The sequence below is a fragment of the Schistocerca serialis genome, chromosome 4, assembly GCF_023864345.2.
Source record: "Schistocerca serialis cubense isolate TAMUIC-IGC-003099 chromosome 4, iqSchSeri2.2, whole genome shotgun sequence".
In the NCBI taxonomy this organism is placed as follows: domain Eukaryota; kingdom Metazoa; phylum Arthropoda; class Insecta; order Orthoptera; family Acrididae; genus Schistocerca; species Schistocerca serialis.
The window spans coordinates 431,986,724-432,011,860 of record NC_064641.1 but is presented as its reverse complement, the minus strand read 5'-3'; the positions used below and the strand labels follow the sequence as shown (position 1 = coordinate 432,011,860).

The 25,137-nt window shown below is 42.6% G+C and overlaps 1 protein-coding gene across 2 annotated transcripts in view; it reads right to left on the bottom strand.

The window, feature by feature from the left end:
• LOC126475029 (acetylcholinesterase-like) overlaps nucleotides 1-25,137 on the bottom strand; it is a 215,684-nt gene that overhangs the window by 39,730 nt on the left and 150,817 nt on the right. For both annotated transcript variants that reach the window (XM_050102572.1, XM_050102570.1), the window contains 4 exons: nucleotides 21,486-21,685; nucleotides 8,537-8,687; nucleotides 7,945-8,126; nucleotides 826-955 (listed from right to left, as the gene is read on the bottom strand). In XM_050102572.1, coding sequence (XP_049958529.1) covers nucleotides 826-955; nucleotides 7,945-8,126; nucleotides 8,537-8,687; nucleotides 21,486-21,685 — 663 coding nt within the window. The remainder of the gene's footprint in view (nucleotides 1-825; nucleotides 956-7,944; nucleotides 8,127-8,536; nucleotides 8,688-21,485; nucleotides 21,686-25,137) is intronic.

Below are 25,137 nucleotides of genomic sequence, written 5' to 3'. Positions count from 1 at the left end.
CCCACACACTTGAGAGCAGTAGTCTAGGATGGGCTGCACGAGTGATTTTTAAGCAATCTCCTTTGTAGACTGATTGCATTTCCCCAGTATTCTACCAATAAACCGTAGTATACCATTGCATTACCCACGACTGAGCCTGCGTGCTCATTACATTTCAGATATCTACAAAGTGTGATACCCACAGTCACAGGAAACTACACTTCTCAGTTTTGCACTTTAAAAGGCATACGCGAAAAGATTTATGGTACGCCGTTTTTTGTGTAGATCCTTCTGTATTTGAATTGCAACTGTTTTCTGTGTCAAAACTATTCACAAGGAACTTATTCACACTATTAAAGCGTAAACGCGTTTACGTGAGTGTGTATGTGTGCGTGTGTGTATGCATGTCTATTGCTGACAAAGGCCTTAATGGCCGAAAGCTTTAATTGTGTGAATCTTTTTGTTGTGCCTATCGCGACTCAGTATCTCCGCTATATGGTGAATAGCGACTTTCCTTCTCAGGTATTGTTACATTCCACCCTGGATTTTCCATTGTTTGATTTTTACAAGGAACTTATTTTAGTTCTGAAATTCGCTTCATTATGTTTTTGTTGCATTCTTTAACAGTTTTCAAGCTTCAGCACTTCTTTCTTCATCTCTAGGTTATTCTTTAGTATAATATTCAACCATACTATCTGCTTTTTGCTTCACACAAAATAGCATTCCAAAAGCTTCTTCGTAACTAACAATAATCCAGTTAATTTTTCATAATTCTATGAATGCCATAGAACATATAGTTCTCAACATCTTCAGTATTAATCTTAGAACATAGCTCTTTTGACTTACCAAATTCGTTCACGAAGGTATCATCCAAATGATAGTCGAACTCGTAGTAGTAGACTGACAAGTTAGTTACTTCTGTTATTCTTCTCACCATTGCATCAGTGGGGTTGAAGAAATTTAAATCTACATCAAGCTGCAACAATGAGATATTTGTTACGTAAGTACACTGAATTATAAACCACAGTCTAAAGTACGTACTGTACTCCCTAAGTGCGACAGTGCAGCGGAACTTTATGTGGTGGTAAGTCGTTCAAATGTTGTTGGGCGCTAAAAATGTTAATCTTCATAATTTTGCTGGAAAATGGATAACACACAATTTATGATTTCCATAATGTACCCCAAAATCATTGATTAAAATCAACATTTCTGTGCTGATTTTCATGTAGCGAAGATGTCCACGAAACCCAGAAGGTAGTAAATACCAGCGCCCAAGTGGATACGGTCCTCATGCACTTGCAGAAGGAGGAATTGCAACACTCAGTAGGAACTGTGATAAATTTAAGAACACTGACATTCATAAATTTTATCTATAGCAGCATATATGGAAGCAAGTGCAACGGAAGTAGCATTTCATAATATACCTTTCATAACAGTATATCATCTCCAGGTAATTTTAATCGGTTCGTATATCACCTTGAAACTCTAGTGGCCTATGTAACAACAAAAACTAAGGAATTGTTGTTGGTAACTTTAACGTAGATATTCTTAAAAACTTACCGAGCAAGAATCTATTTGATTCACAGCACTATCATTCGACTTAATTCCCACTGTAAACTTTCCAACTAAGGTACTTAATTGTTCACCAAGAACCACTGATAGTATCCTTACAGAAATGTCTTATGAACAAAATTATATTACAAAACTAATAGTCAATCGTCACCCAGACCATGACATACATTGTGGCCACGGGGTTAATGGCGCTACAGTCTGGAACCGCGCGACCGCTACGGTCGCAGGTTCGAATCCTGCCACGGGCATGGATGTGTGTGATGTCCTTAGGTTAGTTAGGTTTAAGTAGTTCTAAGTTCTAGGGGACTGATGACCTCAGGTGTTAAGTCCCATAGTGCTCAGAGCCATTTGAACCATACATGTCCTGTTGTTAAATCTAAATCTTAACAATGAACACGACATAACATCTATTACATCGGAATGCAAGAGACTGGTTGGTAAACCAAAAATTCATTATTTTCGGACAATCTTCAAAGACATGAACTGGAGTGATGTATACAGCGCTAATATCGTTAATGAAATGTACAACACTCTTCTTAATAAAATACTTAACTTATCTGAACGCTATTTTCCCAAAAAACTAACCCAAATAACACCAAAGTTTACAAATGAAGCATGGATTACTCAAAGATTAATGCTGTCGTATAAAATAAATAGGAAACTCTCTCTGCCAGTAAGAAACAGCTCTGATGTTGATGCTATAGGACGTACCAGACGTACGGCAAAATATTAAAGTTAATAATACAGATGGCAGAACAAATACAATACAAGAAAAAGATCAACACAATCTGGGATATGGTGAAAGAGGAGGCTGGTCGAACCAGACATGAAGAGGGGCAAATAACATTAACAAACTTTTAAAAAACATTTCATAACCCTTACTCAAATGATGGGGCTGTCATGTTCAGCAGATGCTGCCATGGAGCACCTCACCCCAGACAGTGCACGTTACTTCACTAACAAGAATATGACTCTCACTACCCAAGCAGAAGTAACGTCTATCAGAAAATCTTTAAAATCAAAAAACTGCAGTCGTTACCATGAAATATCAACAAAGCTAATTAAAGAATGCGCTTCTGAGTTTAGTTACATATTAAGTTATCAGTGCAACAAGTCGTATATCAGTGGGATATTTCGTTGATTTTGAAATATACCGCAGTTAAGCCTTTGTTTAAAAAAGGAGGTAAAGAAATAAGGTCAAGATTCCATCCAATTTTACTTTTGCCAGCATTCTCAAAAATTTTAGAAAAAGTAATATACCACTGAAATCCTTGGGAGAGCCAGCCATGTCGAAACTATTTCATCTGGTGAGCAAGCTGTATAAGACAGACGAAATATCCTCAGACATAATGAAGAATATAATAATTCCAATTCCGACAAAACAGGTGCTGACAGGTGTGAAAATTACCTAACTATCGGTGTAATAAGTTACGCTTGCGAATTACTAACATGAACCCTTTACAGACGAATGGAAAAACTGGAAGAACCCGATCTCTCTGAGATCAGTTTGGATTTCGTAGAAATGTAGGAACACGTGAGGCAATACTGATCCACGACCTCCGTTTATAGCATTTGTAGACTTGGAGAAAGCATTTGACAATGTTGACTGGAATACTTTCGCTCAAATTCTGGATGAGGCAGGGATAAAACACAGGGAGCGAAAGGCTGTTTACAATTTGTGTAGAAACCAGATGAAGTTATAAGAGTCGAGGGGCACGAAAAGGAAGTAGTGGTTGAGAAAGGGGTGAGACAGGGTAGTAGCCTATCCCCGATGATATTCAATCTGTATATTCAGCAAGCAGTAAATGAAACAAAAGAAAAATTTGGAGTAGGAATTAAAATCCAGGGGGAATAAATAAAAACCTTGAGACTTGTCGACGACATTGTAATTCTGTCAGAGACAGCAAAGGACTTGGAAGAGCAGTAAAACGTAATGGACAGTCTCTAGAAAGGAAGATATAAGATGAACATCAACAAAAGCAAAACGAGGATAATGGAATGTACCGAATTAAATCAAGTTATGCTGTAGGAATTAGACTAGAAAATGAGACACTTAAAGTAGTAGATGGGTTTTGCTATATGGGCAGCAAAATAACTGATGATGGTCAAAGTAGAGAGGATATAAAATGTAGGCTGGCAATCGCAAGGAAAGCGTTTCTCAAGAAGAGAAATTGGTTAACATCGATATTTAAGCATCAGGAAGTCTTTCCTTGGATTGGAGATCACAACACTACCACCACCAACAACAAGAACAACAAAATTATATAGTCAGCTTCTTAACCATCTGACAACAAACAACATATTGTCCAAGTCCGAGTTCAGATTGCTAGAGAGTTATAATTCTGAGAAGGCTATCTACACATATAGTGAATATGAACTTTATTCATTATGCAATAAATTATGGGCTACTGATATATTATGTGATCTGTTAAAGGCTGTTGATGTATAAATCCCAATATCTGTTGAGTAAATTAGAATGTTATTGTATAACAGGACATGCTACAAAATGTGATACCATATCTTTGACAGGAAACAAAGGGTGTCATTAGGAAAGAGACATTAATTAGCTATCAGGCATCATCCAACAAGGAACAAGTTACCTGTGACATCCCACAAGGCTCCACCTTAGGGTCCTTTTTTTTCTTGTGTATACCAATGACTCTTCATCAGTAATTTTACCCAAGCCAAGTTTGTTTCGTTTGTGAATGATACAAACATAGCAACAGACAGCAAATCAAGTGTAATCTCTGAGAGATCGGTTAATGAAATTTTCATGGACATTAATAAATGGCTCCTTGGCACCAATTCTTTGTTACTAAACTTTGAAAAAGGACACAACATGCAATTCAGAGCTTTTAAGATGTTTGCTACCAGCATATGTCTAAAATATGTGGACAAACTGATAGGAGAAATTAATATTGTTAAATTCTTGGAATTACAGCTTGACAGTAAACTCAACTGGGAGGAGCATACCACCGAACTGCTCAAGCACCTACACAGACCTCTATTTGCACTGCAGATATATTCAGACATAGAGAATGTAAAAGTGAAAAAGCCAACACACCTTTCATCATTCCATGATGTCGTATGACATTATTTTTTGTCGTAAATCATCAAGCCAAGCTAACGTTTTCCAGGTACAGAAAAGTATAAAAAAAATCTGTGGTGTGAACTCAATAACACTACAGAGGCCTATTTAGGGAGGCTGCTGTTTCCCAATATATTTAATCCATGATGAAATTTGTCATTAAAAGTATATGTTTTTTCAAACCACCAGCTTAGTTCATAGAATCAATACCAAATAAAAGAATAATCTTCATAAAGATTTTAAGTCACTTACTTTGGTCCAAAAAGGTGTCGGTCATTCAGGAACACACATTTTCAATAACTTGCCAGCATGTATAAAACGTTTAACTACCAATAAAATTCATTATAAGACGAGCCTAAAGATTTTATCGGCGTGCAACTCATTCCAATACATTGACGAATTTCTTAGTACGGGTACCGATGTGTGCATATTAGTGTGTGTGTGTGTGTGTGTGTGTGTGTGTGTTTTACTAATAATATAAAATAATGCGAATATTAGTACAATCTGACTTCTGTATAAATTCAGTGCAGTAATGGGATCATTGTAGATAAGTGCTGTAAAATGATTCTTCCATTCAGTGTTTATTAACTCATATATGAAATCATGTTTAAAATGTGTTTGGCTCATTCCACATCAATGACAATCGTTCCACTTTGGATCTGTACATTAGCATACTCATATTTGTTTTTCATTGTAAATATTTATTATAAACTCTTGTTCTTCTCACATGTTCTATGTCCTGGAGGATATCCTCACAGTTGATCAATTGGAACGAAAAGTACATCTAATCTATTCTCCTACTGCATGGCGATCTTGGGCAAAAAATTCTAGATGGGGAGTAAACCATCATTCAGATCTCCATCCGCCATCTATTCAAGGGAATGTGGTCAGAAGGAAATAACTCTTACTTTTTACCGCTCGAAGCGTGTAGTATTCGAACCCCTTATTGGTCTTGGAGGATTGGAGGACTTGAAAGAGAAACAGAGACTGATTGTAGCTATAGAGTAAATTCGTGAGGTATGGCGGTTGGAAGGATAAGATTCCTGGTCGGGTAACTATAGACTTATCAATACAAAATTATTATGAACAGGATAGTGAACGGATTACCTTAGTCAAGATAGAGGCAAATACACAACCCACCATAATAAAAACAAGTATACATGTCTGACTCAATAGAAGATGGAAAAAAGATTATGTTAAGGAAGACGAAAATATTGTTGGCGTCGAAGAATAGAAATCGATAGTGGGTAAACAGTATAAGGGAAAATTAAAGGAAAACATATACTGGGGAAAAAGAAAGAAAGGTGAAGCTGCCTGCAAGATGCAGTCTCATCATTCGCAAAAAAATTTGTTTAAAAACAACGAAAAAATATTGTTTGCATTGGATGAAGCCTGTGGAGAGCGAAAGGTTCACACATACTATAAAATGATAAGATATTTCGAAATTTATACTGGAAAGCATTTCTACTAGAGGAAGTAGACTCTGATCATAAATTATTTGTTATATACTGAAGCTGAAATTACTACAAGATAGAAAATTAAGGAGATACGACCTGGATAAGATGAAATAATCCGAGACTGTGCGGGGCATCAAAGAGAGCATTAGCAACCGAATGACTGAAATACGGAGAAGAATACGAACAAGATGAACTGTGAGGTTTGAGACCAAATAGGGAAGGCGGCAGAGGAATTACTAGATAAATACACTAGGCCTAAAGGTAATTCCTCAGCAACACAAGAAATGCTAAATTTTATTGGTGAAAAATCAAATACAAAATGCAGCAAATGTAGCATGGTAATGAGATGTAAAATATATGTTATCGACAGAAAGCACAAAATGCCAATACAGAACTACCTACAAGAGGAAAACAAAACGCGCATGACTGTGCACAAGATTATAGAAAAAATAAAGAAAAGAACATCGAGAGGTCAGATCAGAAGCTAGTACTAAGCAAAGAAGGAAAGGCTGAAAAAGGAAAGGATTGTATGTAAAGAAAACTCAAGTCGAAACAACAGGAACGGAGGAGGAAGTAGATAAAGATGAGATGGATGATAGAAGATTACGAAAAAAATTGACGAATGTTTAGAAAGACCCATGTAAATAAAGGGTACATGGTCTAGCCCGCATTGCTTCATAATTTTTGGACTCCTGCTGTGACATTACACATCTATACTGGCTGCTACGTAACGTAATCCGTTTAATTTTGTGGTTTAAAGTAATTCTGTTCTTCTAAATTTTAGCATTTTCTAATCGATTCATTTCCGGTCTCCATAAATCTGCGTAGTTACTGCAGCTTACATCCATCTTAACTTGTTTACAGTAGTCAGTCCATGTCCGACGTACCCTCACCCCCCAACACCAGCCCTCCTTCACCCGCGGCATCACGTAAAACACAAACATGAACATCCTAGGTCACGAACTCAAGTTTCATGACTTCTTCATTTTATCCGCAGTAACCTAAAATCCTTTATTATGAGGTGGTCCGATTCTGCACTACTCCATTGATAAGAATATAAAAAAAGTACATGCAGTATAAACATGAAAGCGGAAATTTGCATGTCTCAAAGAAAACTTGAAAACGTGCTAATTGTCATGAAACAATGTGGGTTAATATTTTCACTAAAATTCCTGTAGAGACAAAAGAAATGTCGGACATAACAGGTACAGCTGTTTCGTATTCTGCCTAAATTTTGGAGTGTTGTGAACGTTACACCTATTTCTGAACAGACCATCCATTTCAGACTTTCAAAATGTAAACCTGTTAGTCTTTTCCAATAGAGCGATATTTTTGACGCTCAAGATAGCTCTACTCTACTAAGCTGAAGGTTCGTTGGTAACCTCGTATCCTGTCACTGAAGACATAAAAATTTCTTCTCGTCGGTCCTGCAGCTGAAATTGTCGTTTTACTTACACTTTGTTCTAAATACCAACTTAGCCTTCATGAATATGTCTAATACGTTTGGTAGGGAGGGAAGGAAGGAAGATTGGGTTTAACGTCTCGTCGACATCGAGGTCTTTAGAGACGAAGCACAACCTCGGATTGTGTCGAGGATGGGAAAGGAAACTGGCCGTGCACTGTCTAAGGAACCATCTCGGCAATGCCTGGAAAGATTTAGAGGTAGGAAGCCGAAGACATACCAAATCACAATGACTGCCTAAATCAGACGACACTTTTCTAATACTGCTATTGTTCCTACTGGTTAAGAAAATACATTGTTTCAGTTGATAACATTATAATCAACATACAATTCCTACTGTGCAGCATCTACACAGAAAAATTAGCTGAACAGTATTCTTTACTTACGTGAACTAAAGGTTGCGGCTGATCGGTACTGATAGTTTCGTTTCCAAAATAGAAGTTCCTAAGCTTGTCTGCTGCTTGAGTCTGCTCTTCTATCGTCGACAAATGTAGGCAAGGTCCCACCACTTTTTCGAATGTCTTGTTAAGGTTAGTTACAAGGTCTGACTTATTTACAATACCAGCACCTAAAAGGAAAAATATTGTTTCAACAAACAACAAAGTAGCTATCGTACCTTATGTACCCTTGTTATTTTTCAACACAGCGAGTTTTTCAACACACGCAGGCACATACCTAATGGTACACTGCAAACAGTACTACGCTCAGTTCTAACATGTTCGTAAATTACATTTTACAGACGTTTCCTTTCTGCAAATTACTTACGGATTTCATTTTTTATTGTAGTTGCCTTAATTTTACTGTAATTGTTTTAATAACAAGAATTACGAACTAAGTGTTAGAAACATTCTTATTTCAGTAACGAAGCCATTTCGTCGAAGCCTTGCAGTTTGGTGATTTTCAAACCGTCGCTAGACTCACCCTGATGTCTTCACGGTATAAGGCAGTAATTCATGAAATTTATTTGCGACCACTCACCTGTCTCAGCGGAGGTCACGCCAGTCATGATAGGCACCTGGTTAAAGCGACCTTCATTCACAGCACGAATAGGAGACTCTGATATGAATGCACCTTCGATATCCGGTTCGATGTTAGGTGCCCATACGCTGTATGAGAAGTAGAGATTTTGCTGGAAAAAAGCAAAACAGGATACTAACTCAAAAATTGCAAATTTTTTCCATACTGCTGAATGATCAGGTCACTAATAGGAACCAAGGCTATTATGACTGAAAATTTTTACGTAAGTATGCCTATGCTATTGCAATGGATTACATTTCGGTTTCATTAATCCCCGCCATCCAAATGATTCATTCCTAGAACTCATACTTTTAAAGTCAAGTTGGGACTTGCTGTTTTAAGAATATGTCTTACCCGCAAGTTCTCTGAATGACGCCCACCTTTGGTGGTTACCTTACAGTTTTTATAGTTACAGCTGATTTTAGTATATTATCTATTTAGAGTAATTTAAAGGTTCCTTTATGGGCGACAGTGCTCTGATTAATTATAATCACTTAATTTCATCACAGTGAATCAACCATTTTTAGTTCTGTAAGCATTAAATATGCTGACCGCAACATAACTGCATTGAGCACCACCTGTGTCCGTCCTCTGCAGAACCTGTATGCAAGCCTAATTCCACTGCTCGCCTGTGTGCCCGCTTGAAGTTCCTGCCGTCAAATAACGGCGGAAACATTGTGTATCATGTTCAAATGTGTACACTTCTTTGCGAGTGTGGTCCTACCATTCATCAGAAATGGTTCAAATGGCTCTGAGCAATATGGGACTTAACTTCTGAGGTCATCAGTCCCCTAGAACTTAGAACTACTTAAACCTAACTAACCTAAGGACATCACACACATCCATGCCCGAGGTAGGATTCGAACCTGTGACCGTAGCGGCCGAGCGGTTCCAGACTGTAGCGCCTAGAACAGCTCGGCCACCACGGCCGGCAACCATTCCTCCATTCTGGTCTGTTGACTTCTTTTTTGAAATATCAGTCTTTCTGAATGGTATCATGCTCCTCGCCAAGAATTCTTCTCCTGTGCCAACTTCTTCATCTCAGAGGAGCACTTGCAACCTACGTTCTCAATTATTTGCTCGATGTATTCATTCAATATCTTCATCTACTGTTTTTTCATCTACAGTTCCTCTTGTACCATGAAATCTATTCCGTAATGTCTTAACAGATGTCCTGCCATCCTGTCCCTTCTTCTTGTCAGTATTTGCCATATATTCCTTTCCTTACCGATTCTTTGGAGAACTTCCTCTTTCCTTACCTTGTCAGTCTACCTAACTTTCAACACTCTTCCGTAGCACCTGATCGCAAATGAATCGATTCTCCTCTGTTTCGATTTTCCTGTAGTCTGTGTTTCACTACCACACAGTTCTCTGCTCCATACGTACACTCTCACAAATTAAGGCTAGTGTTAAATACTTGTAGGCTTCTCTTTGACAGGAAAGTACTTCTGGCCAGAGCTAGTCTGCTTTCTATGTCGTCCTTGCTCCGTCTGTAATGGGTTATTTTGCTGCCTAGGTAACAGAACCTCTTAACTTCATCTACTTCATGATCATCAATCGTGATGATAAGTTTCTCGCTGTTCTCATTACTTTCAACTTTCTTCGACTTACTCTCAGTCGATATTCTGCACTCATTAGACTGTGCATCCCGTTAACCAAATCCTGCCCCCCCCCCCCCCCCCGCGCGGGTTCGGGGGTAAGAATAGGCCCACGGTATTCCTGCCTCTCGTAAGAGGCGACTAAAAGGAGTCTCAAACGTTTCGGCCTTATGTGATGGTCCCCTGTCGGGTTTGACCTCCAAATCTCAAAATTTTTCGTAAGAGCGAGCCGATTGGGGAAGGGCGCCTTACTTGGTGCATTGTGTGCATCTTGCGTTGAGAACTTTCGCCAGCTCCTTCGTTGTAGCATTGCAGTCCTGCCTGCTCTCCATCTCTTGGGCATGAATACGTTCCTGCGTGCACTTTCCGCTATGCAATGTGCAGTGCCACTTTCTGTACTGACGGCGACCATGGACTACATGTCACCTAAAATCCAGCATGGTAGCCAGTCTGTTGTGGTGGGGCCGCCATGTACCCTGTTGGTTGTAGCCCCCTCACAACACAGGGATCACTCTACTGATGCCTGCGCCGTTAACTCCCCATGCACGCCGAGGAGTAGATACCCATCTCCCTGGGGCATCGGGACTCTCGTCAATGACCATCCTGCCAGGTGGCTCTTGCTTTGGCTGGGTGGCGCCCATGGGGAGGACCCTTGTTCGGAGTAGGTGGCATCAGGGTGGGTGACATGCAATTAAGCATGGCACATCATCTATTGCTGGTGGCCAGCCACCAGCAGCCTCTAAGCGTTCGAGGGCTCATTTTAAAGCTAATGTGTATGACCCCAAATCGTTCCTCTTCCTGGCCACACAATGGGAGGAACGAAAGGCTATGAATGACAATGAAACTTATTCACCCCAGTATCTCGTCCGTACCAGAGCTGATGATGAATCCTTTGTGTCTGTGAAGCCTCAGTTCTTTGTAGAACATTTAGAGGACAAGTTCGAGGAGGTGGAGGACTTGTCCAAAATACGGTCCAGTTCAGTCTTAATAAAAACAGCATCCCCTGCGCAGTCATGGGCCTTGCTCGCTTGTAAGAAGCTGGGGGATGTTTCAGTTAATTTCACACCCCATAAAAGCATAAATATGGTCCAGGGCATTATCTTGCACAGGGATCTCCTTTACAGTCCAATGACGAGCTGCGCGCCAACTTAGAGCGACGAGGTGTCCATTTCGTCCAGTGCATCCACCAAGGTTCGAGGGATCATCAAGTTGCCACCGGTGCCTTCATCTTGGCCTTCGAGGGTGACACATTACCTGTGAAGGTCAAGGTGATGGTCTACCGTTGTGATGTACAGCCATATATCCCTCCCCTGATGCGGTGCTTCAAGTGTTGGAAGTTCGGCCGTATGTCTTCACGCTGTGCTTCCAGCCTCGTATGTCGCGATTGTGGTCGACCATCCCATCCTGATACTCCCTGTGCCCCGCCTCCCATCTGTATCAACTGCGGAGAGCACCATCCCCCTTGCTCGCCGGACTGTCAGATTCTGCAGAAGGAAAGGAAACTAATGGAAATCAAGGCCCTGGACCGACCGACCTACACAGAGGCTAAACGGAAATTTGACCGGCTTCATCCCGTGCGCATGACGTCTTCTTATGCCGCCACAGTCACTCCTGCTACAGTTACATCAGCTGCAAAACATCCAGTCAGCTCTCAGAGTCGAAGGACCACACCTGCCCCTTTTATGGTGGGGGGCACTTCACTCCCTATTGCTCCTGCTCCATCTACTTCAGGAGGAACACCGCCCCAACCATCAGGGACATCTGTTCCCCCTTCCCAGCCAGAGAAGCGTCAGACTTCTTCGGCTCCTCTCGCCAGCAAGGGGTCCCTTGGGGACCTCCCTTCGCAAGTTCCGACCAGCAGAAACGCGGATGCCCGCAAGTGGCTGATACACCCACCGGTCACTGGTCATAGGGCCTCACGGTCGTCGTCCGACCCTGAGACTGACCTAGTGAAGCCCTCCCAGCCTGAATCACCGAAGGCAGAGCGAGAGAAACAGAAGGAGAAAAAGGTTCATAAGAATCACGACAGTGCAGTGGCACCCATCCCACCGCTTCCTACAAACTCAGCGTCTGAGGATGAGGTCGAGATTCTGGCGTCTGCTGAAGACCTGGATCTCTTCAGACCCTCGGACGCAATGGATGTCACTCGCACGGGTACTGAATCGGTGGAAAAAGTGACCCAGTGGCGCAAACTGCCTCCCCAGTCCCTTCAAGCCTTTCTCAGTCATGGACAATACAATCCTCCAGTGGAAATGCAGCGGTTTTTTCCACCATCTAACTCAGCTCCGACAACTTATCAGCCTTCACCCTTTCCTCTGTATTACTCTACAAGAAACTTGGTTTCCAGCAATGCAAACCCCCGCCCTCTGTGGCTATCAGGGTTATTGTAGGAACCAGGCCACTTATTCTGGTGGTGTCTGCATCTATGTCCTTGAGTCCCTTCACAGCGAGTCTGTCCCTCTGCAAACACCTTTAGAGGCTGTTGCTGTTCGAGTGTGGACGCCACAGGCTGTTACTGTCTGCTGTCTGTATCTTCCACCAGATGGTGATGTCTCGCAGCATGTCCAGGCTGCGCTGATAGCCCAATTGCCGCCATCTTTCTTGTTACTGGGCGACTTCAGCGCCCATAACCCTTGGTGGGGTGGGTCAGCAGCAACGGGTCGAGGCGCCACCGTTGAGAATGTCTTGACACAGCTAGACCTTTCGATTTTAAATGATGGTGCCTTCACACATTTCGGTGTGGCACATGGCACGTACTCCGCCATCGACCTTTCGATCTGCAGCCCTAGCCTCTTACCTTCTGTCCAATGGAGTGTGCATGACGACCTGTGTGGTAGTGACCACTTTCCGGTCTTTCTGCCACTGCCACAGCGTCACTTTCCTGGGCGCTCTTGCAGATCGGCTATGAATAAGGCTGACTGGAACTTGTTTTCCTACATGGCCGCTATAGCGTCTCTTTCTAATGAAGCCATTGATGCGGTGGTTCACTCGGTCACCACCGGCATCGGTTCTGCCGCAGAATCTGCCATTCCCCGTTCTTCTGGGTCCCCTCTGCGGAGGACTATGCCTTGGTGGTCGCCTGAGATCGCTGAAGCGATTAAGGATCGCCAGCGGGCGCTGCAGCGTCACAAGCAACATCCCTCCATAGAACACCTCATCGCATTCAAAGGGCTGCGTGCGCGGGCCCGCCGCCTTATCCGCCAACGCAAACAGGAGTGCTGGGAGCTATATTTCTCCACTATTGGCCTCCATGTCTCTCCATAGCAGGTCTGGGCCAAGATTAGATGCCTCTATGGCTATCCGATCCCTGTCAGCGTCCCTGCGCTCCCACTGAATGGAGCAGTTTGTACTGACTCCGACGTAATTGCAAACCGCTTGGCAGAGCATTTTGCTCTGAGTTCCGCTTCTGCGAATTACCCACTGGCCTTCCGCTCCATTAAAGAGCGGATGGAACGTCGGAGCCTTTCATTTCGCACCCACCATCCTAAATCCTACAATGTTCCATTCAGTGAGTGGGAATTTCACTGTGCCGTAGCCGCCTGCCCTGATACAGCTCCTGGGACAGACCGCATCCACTGTCAGATGCTGAAACACCTTTCAGTGGACTGCCAGCGACGCCTCCTCGACCTTTACAACCGTATTTGGGTCGAGGGTGAGTTTCCCTCGCAATTGCGGGAAAGCATTGTTATCCCCGTTTTGAAACCTGGCAAGAACCCTTTGGAGGTGGACAGCAAGTTGCTTGAACGGATGGTGAGACAGCGGTTGAGTTGGGTATTCGAGTCTCGGTGCCTTCTGGCTCCGTCTCAGCGTGGATTCCGTAAAGGCCGCTCTGCCGCCGACAATCTGGTGATCCTGCAGTCAGCCATCCGTACAGCCTTTGCCCGCCGTCAGCACCTGGTCGCTGTCTTTTTCGACATGCGGAAGGCGTACGATACGACATGGCCACATCCTCTCTACGCTTCATGGTTGGTGTCTTCGGGGTCCACTGCCGATTTTCATCCGAAATTTTCTGTCGCATCGAACCTTCCGTGTGCAAGTCGCGGCCTCCCATAGTTCCTCCCGATTGCAGGAGAACGGGGTGCCACAGGGATCTGTTTTAAGTGTCTGCCTGTTTTTAATAGCAATTAACGGGCTCGCTGCGGCGGTGGGAACGTCTGTCTCAGCGTCCTTGTATGCTGACGACTTCTGCCTTTACTATAGCTCTATTGGAGTTGCAGTTGCTGAACGTCAGTGCGTTATGCATTTCTGCCTGCGACGCACTGTTCACCCAGAGCCGCGGCTTTATCTTGCCGGCGAACTTTTTGCTGTGGTGGAGTCACATAGGTTTTTGGGAGTGGTTTTTGATGCCCGGTTGACTTGGCTGCCTCATATTCGGCAGCTTAAACAGATGTGTTGGCAGCATCTAAATGCTCTGCGATGCTTGAGCCACACCAGCTGGGGCGCAGACCGATCTACCCTCTTACGACTCTACAAGGCGTTAATCCAGTCCCGTCTGGATTATGGGAGCCTGGCTTACGGCTCAGCATCCCCTTCTGCGTTGCGGGTGCTGGACCCAATCCTTCACAGTGGGATGCGCCTTGCCACTGGTGCTTTCGGGACCAGCCCTGTCAACAGCTTACTTGTGGAGGCAGGTGTCCCTCCACTGCAGTTACGGCGCCAACGTTTACTGGCCGCTTATGCTGCCCATGGTTTTAGCTTGCCCAGGCATCCAAATTATCTTCTGTTCCCACGGTCGGTCGTCCATCTCCCAGAACGTCGGCCTCGGTCGGCTTGTACGAAGGACTTAGTCCCTCTGGAGGCCTTCCGCCGCCGCTTTCTATCCATCCTTGCCATGTATCACGGCTCTGGCGTTGTTTATACTGACGGTTCGATGGTTGCTGGTCGTGTCGGTTATGCCCTGACTCTAGGGGACCACTACGAACTACATTCCTTGCCAGCTGGCTGCAGCGTTTTCACTGCTGAGCTGGTCGTCATCTTTCGTGCCCTAGAATATATCCGCTCCTGCTCAGGCGAGTCCTTCGTTATCTGTAGCGACTCCCTGAGCAGTTTACGAGCTAGCGACCAGTGTTTCGGTCGCTCTCGTCTGGTGATGGCTGTCCAGGAGTCCCTCCATGCTGTTGCCGGTTGCGGCCGCTATGTGGTCTTTGTGTGGACCCCAGGCCATGTTGGGATACCTGGCAATGAAACTGTTGACCGCCTGGCGAAAGAGGCCACCAGTAAACCATCTCTGGACATTGGCCTCCCGCAGACTGACTTGCGAGCTGCCTTACGCCGCAAAGTTTTCGCGCTTTGGGACGCTGAATGGAGCGATCTGACCACGCGCAATAAACTCCGTACTATCAAAGAGACGACGACTGTGTGGCGCTCCTCCTTGCGAGTCTCTCACAAGGAGTCTGTCGTCCTCTGCCGACTGCGCAATGGGTACGCACGGATGACGCACGGCCACTTATTGCGCAATGAGGACCCCCCTCTATTTCGCTGCGGATCGGCATTGACAGTGGTCTACATTTTGTTGAATTGTCCACTTTTAACTGTGCTCAGGCAGACGTTTGCGCTGCCTGATACGCTCCCTGCCCTTTTAACTGATGACAATGCTATGGCAGGCTTAGTTTTGCGTTTTATTCGGGCAGGGGGCTTTTATCACTCAATCTAAGTGTTTGTCCTTGTGTATAGATTCTGGCCTTTGGCCAACGATTTTAGGCTGAGCTTTTAGTGTGTTTTTTCTTTCGGTGGTTGGCTTTTCCTTTTTTGTCTCTATGGTCGGCCAACCGCTGTCACACTCTGTGTGATTGTCGTCTGTTGTCTCCATTATTCGTTTTTTACTCTGTGTGGGTGTTTTTAAGTTTTGGAACAAGGGACCGATGACCGTAGCAGTCTGGTCCCTTTAATCCTATAAACCAATCAAACCAACCAACCAAATCCTGCAGTTTTTCTTGACTTTCAGTAATGATATCAATGTCATTAGCATATCTTGTCATTGATATCCTTTCACCTTGAATTTTAATTTCACTCTTTAACCTTTCTTTTATTTCCGGCATTGCGTCTTTTATATTTAGCTTGAACAGTAGGGGCGAAAGACTACATCCTTTTCTTACGCCCTTTCTAATCTGAGTACTTCGTTCTTCGTGTTCCACTCTTATTGTTCCCTCTCGGCTCTCTTGATTATTGTGTATACCCATCTTTCCCTATAGCTTACCCTATTTTTCTCATAATTGCGAACATTTTGCACCATTTTACACTGTCGAACGCCTTTTCCAGGTCGACAAATCCTATGAACGTGTCTTGAATTTCCTGTAGTCTTGCTTCCATTATGACTCAGAAGCTCAGAACTGCCTCTCTGTTGCCTTTACGTTTTCTAAAGCAAAACTGATCGCCATGTAACACATCCTTACTTTTCTTTTGCCTTCGACTATACATTATTCTTGTCAGCAAATTGGATGCATGAGGTGTTACACTAATTGTACGATAATTCTCATACTTGTTGGCTCTTGTAGTCTACGGAATTGTGTGGACGATATTTTTCGGAAAGTCAGACGGTATATAGCCTTACTAATATATTCTACATACCAACATGAATAGTCGCTTTTTTTTTCGGTCACTTCCCCGAAATTCTGACGGAATGTTATGTGTCCTTTCTGCCTCACTCGATCTTAAGTATTCCAAAGTTTTTTTCAAATTTTGACTCGAACACTGGATCCCCCATCTCTTCTATATCGACTCCTCTATCTTCTTCTATCACGTCATCAGACAAGTCTTCCACACTAAGTGCATTCTTTCTACGTATCCTCTCTCATCTCCGCATTTAACAGTGTAATTCCCATTGTGCTCTTAATGTTGCCGTCCTCGCTTTTAATTTCACCTAAGATTGTTTTGACTTTTCTATATGCTGAGTTAGTCCTTCCTACAATCATTTCTTTTTCGATTTCATCACATTTTTCATGCAACCATTTCACCTTAACTTCCCTGAACTTCCTACTTATTTCATTCCTAAGTGACTTGTATTTCTGTATTCCTGGATTTCCCCGAACATTTTTGAACTTCCTTCTTTCATCGATCAACTGAAATATTTCTCCTGTTAATTACGGTTTCTTCGAAGTCACCCTCTATGTATTTGTGTTTTTCTTCCCAATTTATGTCATTGCCCTTTTTATATATGTTCATTATTCTTCAAGTGAATTGCCTACTGAGCCATTTCTTATCTATAACCTCAGAAAACTTCATTCATGTCTCTTCATGCCGTAGTACTCCCACATCCCACTTCTTTGCGCATTGATTCTTCCTGACTATCTCTTAAATCTCACTTTACTCGGTATCACTACTAAATTGCGATCTGAGTCTATATCTGTTCCTCGATACGCATTACAATCCAAAATCTTATTTCGGAATCTCTACCAGATCATGCTGTGATAAAACTGAGATCTTCCCGTATTTCTCGGCCCTTTCCAAGTATATCTCTTCCTCTTGTGATTCTTGAACAAAGTATTCGCTATTTCTAGCTGAAATTTATTGCAGGACTCCATTAGTCTTTTTTCTCTCTCATTCCTGGTACGAAGGAGGTTCAAATGTCTTCACATATCTCCCCCTTACATTAACGGACACGGATTCTAAAATCTATGTGAGCCTTTAGTTGCGCGCATATGCACGATCTTACCTATGACTGGAATAGACTGCACTTGGTTTTAGGGCTACCCTTAAAATGGCTGTGATGGAATGCCATGAACTCATCATGACATCCGTAGTCTTTTACTTTCGTGTAACTCCAGTCTCCATTGATTTTAAACGCGTCTTTGATCACATTCAACATCCATACAGTCACAATGCGTGTGGGGTTCCCGTCACTCTTTGTAGATGCCATTCACCTGTTACTATTTCCCAACGTCCCTATAGTCCAGGTCAATGCGTGACTTACTGATCAGTACCTATAAGCCACTAAGTGTGTCAGGAATGCTCTACGTCCATGTGAATGTGTGTAGCGCAGTGGAACCCCTGATCTCCCGTCTTTCAACTCGGCTGTAGGGTCTCACGTTGCATGATCATATTTATCAGCTGATGTCCTACTTCTCGCCCACTCCACGCAAGAACACAATAACACCATCCACTGGATACAGCAGTACAGACATACTTCAGGTGGCTACTTTAATGTATTCAAGTTTATGATGATGCATATTGGGCATGGACTCCATGTTGCAGCGCCATACCCACTACCTGCAGGTACCACCCTCCGTTACTTAAGGATCTAATTTACAGGCTCCACACACCACACCACGTCATTGGCTTACCACCGGCCTTTACAGTCAATATGACACCACATTGTCCATCAGGTTCACGCTAGCTTCAACCAGCTACAGTGTGAGTCCTATGTCAACATTTAGTCCCCAAACAGGCACATGTTTCCCGTATCCTCCTGATGGTGTTACTCCTTGATTGCAAACTTCAGTCAGCCTTTGGATACTTCATGTCAGTAGGGAACCTTTTCAAGGTCCGTTACAGCTCTTGCACTGCCCCCTCTGAAAGTCAGCCTCAGAATCATCAATGTGCAAGAGCGATCCTCCACTTACCATGCTGCTGAACTGGCGGAAGTCCTCCCCATCTTTAACACGTCGTCTCTTGGATATCCTCCGACCTGCTTCTCTCCAACCACCAATCGATACAGCACACATCTCCCTGTTATTGTACCACATCACAACTCATTTTTTCGAACTCAACTACGTTCAGAGCGGTTTCCCAGTCACTCATCCTCCCTGTGCATAGGACTTTTACTCTATGTTTACATTCTCCATCCTTCGCAACATCATGGAAGTACAGAACCCAGACATTAACTGGTAGACAGCTGAGTTCATGCACCCTTTTTATCATCGTACATGTTTGCACGTTGGTGTGGATTTGTCAACTGTAAATTCTCGCCCAGTTGTCGACTTTACTATATAGGACTGGTTGCTTTACCACTTGACTCTGCTACGAAGTCAATGATACCAACAAGCATCATCTTATGTGCCCCCTGAAATGGGACGTTCGGCTCCTCTTCTGTTACCTCTGCATCCCACTAATGACAGTTACCCCTTTCCACTATACTCTGCGAAAACCATGCACTTATCTGGTTTCAGAGATGGGTATTAGAGTAACTCATTACAATGGTCCACGTATGGTCCTTACTTCTGGTATCAGGTTGTGATTGCATACACTAGGTTCATCCAGTTGCCCCATTACTGACGAACCTTCGCAATATATCTCCACAGCGTCTTTCTTGACAGCCCCCACCACAGTTTTGGTGTGTCCCATTTTCCTATTTCTTGATGTTTCTGTTCTCATCTTCCATCGTACAGCGCAATGAAACATACAGGCCAACGAATAGACATAATACGAAAAAATAAATAAAAGAAAAAAAGTTATTGGGATCTCTTACCCCTTATTCCTATCGTCCTTTCCGGTAGAGCACTTGCCTGAAAGGCGAAGCTACCGAGTTAAGAGTCTCGGTCCGTCACAAAGCGTTAACCTGCCTTTTGACACCACTTTCTATTTATACAAGTAAATCATTCAGATTATCTACTGGATGCTACACCTTAACAGCAGAAGATAAAGTCAACTACAAATGTCGATCTTGTAGGATTTCTCCGATAATAAGAAAAGTATCAAATCAGCGGAGAACAGTTCATTATCAGTTGTAACTGCAACATGAGAAGAGCATTCGTAGGATCACGTTGATATTTACAGTTGAAGAAGATATAATCGATGTCCTCGTCGACAGAATATGAACACAGCTCTCCCGGGGTAGGTGCTACAACGTACCTCTTCAACCAAAAAATAAAAAGTGTCGATTTTAGAAAACTTGTATTAAAACTTACCATGATAAAACATTTTTACATAATACTGTTACGAAATTCAAGTTTTTAATTCTTATAATTGAAACAATAAAACAACAAGATTTAATGTAACATGCATTACTTACACAGAAGCTCTTGTTCAAACACCCCTTACATTATTTATTTCTCATTGACACACATAATACGAAACGTCAGCATGCAGCTAAACCGCTGAGGTTGCTGACAGTCGTAAACAAATGGCGATATGTACAACTCACACTTTCGGAACGTAGCTCAACTTATTTTAGCTGCAGTATACACGCACGCACACACGCACGTTTATACACAGTACCTCGTCCCACGCCCCCGCGCACCGCATCACATTTGTCATCCATCGTCACGTTCGCTAGTTCCGTCGCAGCGGCAAATTATAATTACGTTGCGTTATAATACCGTTGGCTAGAAATCGTATCAACTAAGAAATCTGCAAGTTACGTTTTGAATCATTTATTTCAAAACAGCTTTATTTTATTATCAAAATTTAAAGTAATAGCTTTCCGGTTCATAAGTGTGATCATTCATACTGATAATTCAAACATTTCGATAATTATTTGTAGCTACACATGTTACTTTCACTTAATTAAACTACTTTCACAATTTATGCTTCGAATCATGAAAATAAAAATGCTTTGAAGCGCTAATACTTATTCTTAATATTTATATATCTTGATATTTTTGTGTTAAGCCTTATCTAATCTTTGCCATAGTTGAGTAAGCTATTGAAAGTACACATACAGGAAATACTCTGAACCATCATGAAAGTTTTACTATAATTACTGACACTTACTACATTTTTATCAATCTAAATGCAGTTTTTCACTTTTATCTTCATACATGGATCTCATCATTATTTAGGGACTTTTGTCTTGTGTGAGCAAACTATTCAATAACTTCTAAATTTAGCAGTAACTTGTAAATAACAAATCAGCGCTTTTGGAGAATTCTTGTCCGCTGCTCAACAACTGTTCCTTTAGTTCAATATTCCTAGTTGATGCAGTATGCTCGTTCCTCTTGGTAACTAGTGTATCACAAGCAAAGATGTCTTAAATGTCCGTAGTTAAACGTTTGCTGTTATCGTCGAAAACGTTTTGAAACATCTTTGTACCACTGCTTTAGTGGAATAAGAAGAGTTTATCTGAATATAACATTTACTTCTTATTTGTAGTTCATTCTTCTTTCAGAATATGCATTAAAAAAGGAACAAGGAAGATTAGACTATAACGTCCAGTCAGCGATGTCATTCGAGACGCAGCATAAACTCAGACTGGAGAAGGAAATCGGCAGCATCCTTTTCAAAGGAGATGCCAAAGCATAGGTCACTCTGTATATTAACTCTTACAATTCTCTGCTTACTTTCGTGATAAGAAAACTGGTCCTAAATAGACTGTGTGAGTAAGACGACAAATTTTTCAATTCGAAAATAATCTGGTACAAGAGCAGCTTAGGACTTACCTCATCCGTCATTAAGAGTGAGTTATCCACTAGTAGGTCAGTGGCGTTGACAGAGCGTAAGAACTGCAACAGTTGCTGTGCGTTTTCAGCTTCGTAGCCGAGAACGGAGCCCAGTCTGAAGGCGTGGTATCGGGGATCCCGTACCACGGACATGCAGGCTACGAATGTGCCACTCTGGTCCACCAGCCGCGAGAACAGATCTGCAGCAGAAGCAATCTTCAAAAACATGCATTGAATACACAGATACAAGAGCCTGGAATTAGCGAACATACTCTATAAAAAATTACGTTATTAAACTAGTTTCTCAGTGTCTGTCCTCGTATTGATGCAAACGATCAAGAGTCTAATTAAACAGTTTTCCTTCTAGTAGTGCACCATTTCTTAGGCACCAACCCATGCCAATGGGCTTCCTGGGGTTGTATGCCCTTTTGTTGCAACTGTTATCCTTGCCACGCAGATCTATTTGTCTGTATGCGTTCTTCCACCTTATTGTAAGGTTGTTACCGAAAACACACCAAGGAAATTGAGGAGAACGCCTTTAACACATGGTATGTCTGGGGTTTCGTTGTGTTCCAAGAACCACACCTTTGTGCAGGTATGTTCTGTGGTACAACACATCCTTACTGTGTGGTTCTCAAGTGTGCTCGAGCGCGACCCCAAAAATGGTTCAAATGGTTCTGAGCACTACGGGACTTAACATCTGAGGTCATCAGTCCTCTAGAACTTAGAACTACTTAAACCTAACCAACCTAAGGACATCACACACATCAATGCCCGAGACAGGATTCGAACACGCGACCGTAGCGGTCCCGCGTTTCCAGACTGAAGCGCCTAGAACCGCTCGGCCACAGTGGCCGGCAGCGCGCCCCCACAAGAACAAAATCGGAAGAAGTGAAAGTGGCTTAACGCATATACGCTGTAACAGCCGACACATTGCTTCGAAGCTCTTGCAGACAAATTTCACTTGCAGACTTCGGCATTTTGTTTGGAATACTGATAATTCGTATACCTAGGCAAGATAAAGTTTTGTCTAATGTACTTTCTGTAGAGATGAATGTGAAATTTAATAGATCTTTACATGGAAATTAACTAAACATATTTCATGTTGTAAGCTTAACTTTCCTCTCTTTCAAAAACTGAAAATGTATGTGGGATTTACTTTGCGCCTGTGAAATTTAGTCACATTTTATTACATTTTTCGTATAATGAAATAGTTTCATAAAATTTTTTCAGATGTGGAAAAATGGAATACCAGATCTTTTTAGCTCATAAGCCATTGGTAAAAAATCAAAATTTGTAAAAGGTATGCTATTTTAAAGATGAATGGCTCCGAAGAATGGAATACTAAATTAGTTGTCACATTCATGCGTTTCCATATGAAGGATTTCTTTACAAATTCAACTTTCTTGGTTTTTTAAACTTTAAATTTATCTGTCTGTGGCTATTTTCTTTATAAGTCGTATTCGTCTACAATAATCTACCGAACTGGACTTTCGGAATAAGCTGTTTGTGCTTCTCAGAGCCCAGCAACCACTTTTTACTATAGCTTTGTGTCGTGGCCAGAAGAAGCATTCAACAAAATACTACTAAGGAAATATGCTATTAGTAAACAAATCCAATTCGTCCATATAGCGCACGAGATTCCCAATGAAGACGTATGCTATACTCTGCGACGCACGTCATCAATGATCTACGAGTAAGACTTCCTCGAAACCCATGTCTTTGTCACACTGTTGAAGGGAACAAGAGTACGCATCAAATTTAACAGAAAAGGAAGGTTGTGAACGCATCTTAATAACGATAATAGCTTAACATTCTGCTATAATGTCGCCAGAAGCATTTGTTCTAGGAACATATTACATGCTTTTACGGTATGTATGTATTACTACCGCGATACATATAAGTTTGTTAGTTGTTGTTGAGACCCGTCATACTGTTCTCCTGAAAAACAAGACGTGGACGCTAATTCAGCTCACCTAGAATACAGCACAGAACACACATTACAGGCAGCATGTGACTCAATTACGAAACACGTGTACACAGGAACAGATGAGCAGCATACGTTATACTGTTGACATGTATGCCTCATGGAAACGGAAGACATGCACAACTACAAAATCTTTACACGAGGAACCGGTAAAAGTAACATATAAAACGCGCCGAAGATAAGTCGTATGGCGTGAATGCCTGGGAGACCCAGAGAGGAGGTTCAGCCGCCTAATTGGAAAGGCTCTCCCTATTCTTCGCGCCTACAGGCACCTCTCCTTCGCGTAGTGTGAGACCTGTGTGCATGGGTATATATGTTAAGAGTAGATAACTATACTGAGTGTTTGTCTAATGTAGTGAAACGTTCGTGTCAGAGGTGATGAGAGAAGAGGAAAGGTGAAACCCGGTTCCAGAACATAGCCCTTCCCTTCGAATAGCAACTCTGCGGCCGCCAAACTTAACGTCTCCTTCCAACGGACGGATCACCAGCAACAGTGTCGCATCACGAGACACTGCGGAGAAGTTTGGAATGTAATCAAAGACACTGTCGCAAAGACTGGTGATGAGGGACTTTAAGTCACCACTCCTCCTGCCCTCTCTGCCTTAAAGGCAAAAGCAAAATTGTCAACAGTGGGAGCTCACCCAGTCACCCATTCAGGAACTGACCGTACCAGACGGTGCTTAACGCCGGTGATAAAAGTGTCAAACAACATACTTAAAACTGCAGAAACCACGTCTTAGGGAGACAACATATGTATTCTGCAGAATATGTTTTATCAAGCAAAATCGGTAGAGAGAGTCAACACAAACAGAAACTCTTTGAGTTTGTACAGTCTGCAAATGTATATGCGCACAGCACGAATGAGATGGTTCACGAAACACTTGCTCGACCGATAATTGAGTATTGCTCCTTATTCTGAGACCGTTATCAGGTATAACTGATAGAAAAAGTAGAGATATAAAGAAGAGCAGTGAATTTCGTCACGGTTTTGCTCAGTAAGAGCGTGTCACAGTGATGTTCATCCAACTCCAGTGGTAGTCGTTACAACAGAGCCGTTCTGTACCGCACTATGGCTCACTGTTAAAATTTCGATAGCATACGTTCCTAGAACAGTAAACTGCATTGTACACGCTGTGCTGTGTCAGTCAAAGCATAATCACCAAGAACCAAAATCGTCATGGAAATGAAGCAGACTGTAACTAGTTTCCCTCAGGTTTTCATTGTTTCTCTAGATTAACATCTCTCTTCAAACACCGTATCCTTCCATTAGATACGTATGAGCGTATCATACCTGTATGTAGAGTAAATCATCTCCATATGGCCCGCATCTCGTGGTCGTGCGGTAGCGTTCTCGCTTCCCACGCCCGGGTTCCCGGGTTCGATTCCCGGCGGGGTCAGGGATTTTCTCTGCCTCGTGATCTCTGGGTGTTGTGTGCTGTCCTTAGGTTAGTTAGGCTTAAGTAGTTCTAAGTTCTAGGGGACTGATGACCATAGATGTTAAGTCCCATAGTGCTCAGAGCCATTATCTCCATATGTCTGCTGTCTACTGAAGTACAAGATCTTTGCAGCAGCATTATCCGCAATACCATGCCCACATTAATCATTGTGTGTACCACTGTCCCACCCCATGTCCCATTTTTCCAGAACGTGGATAACATACACATA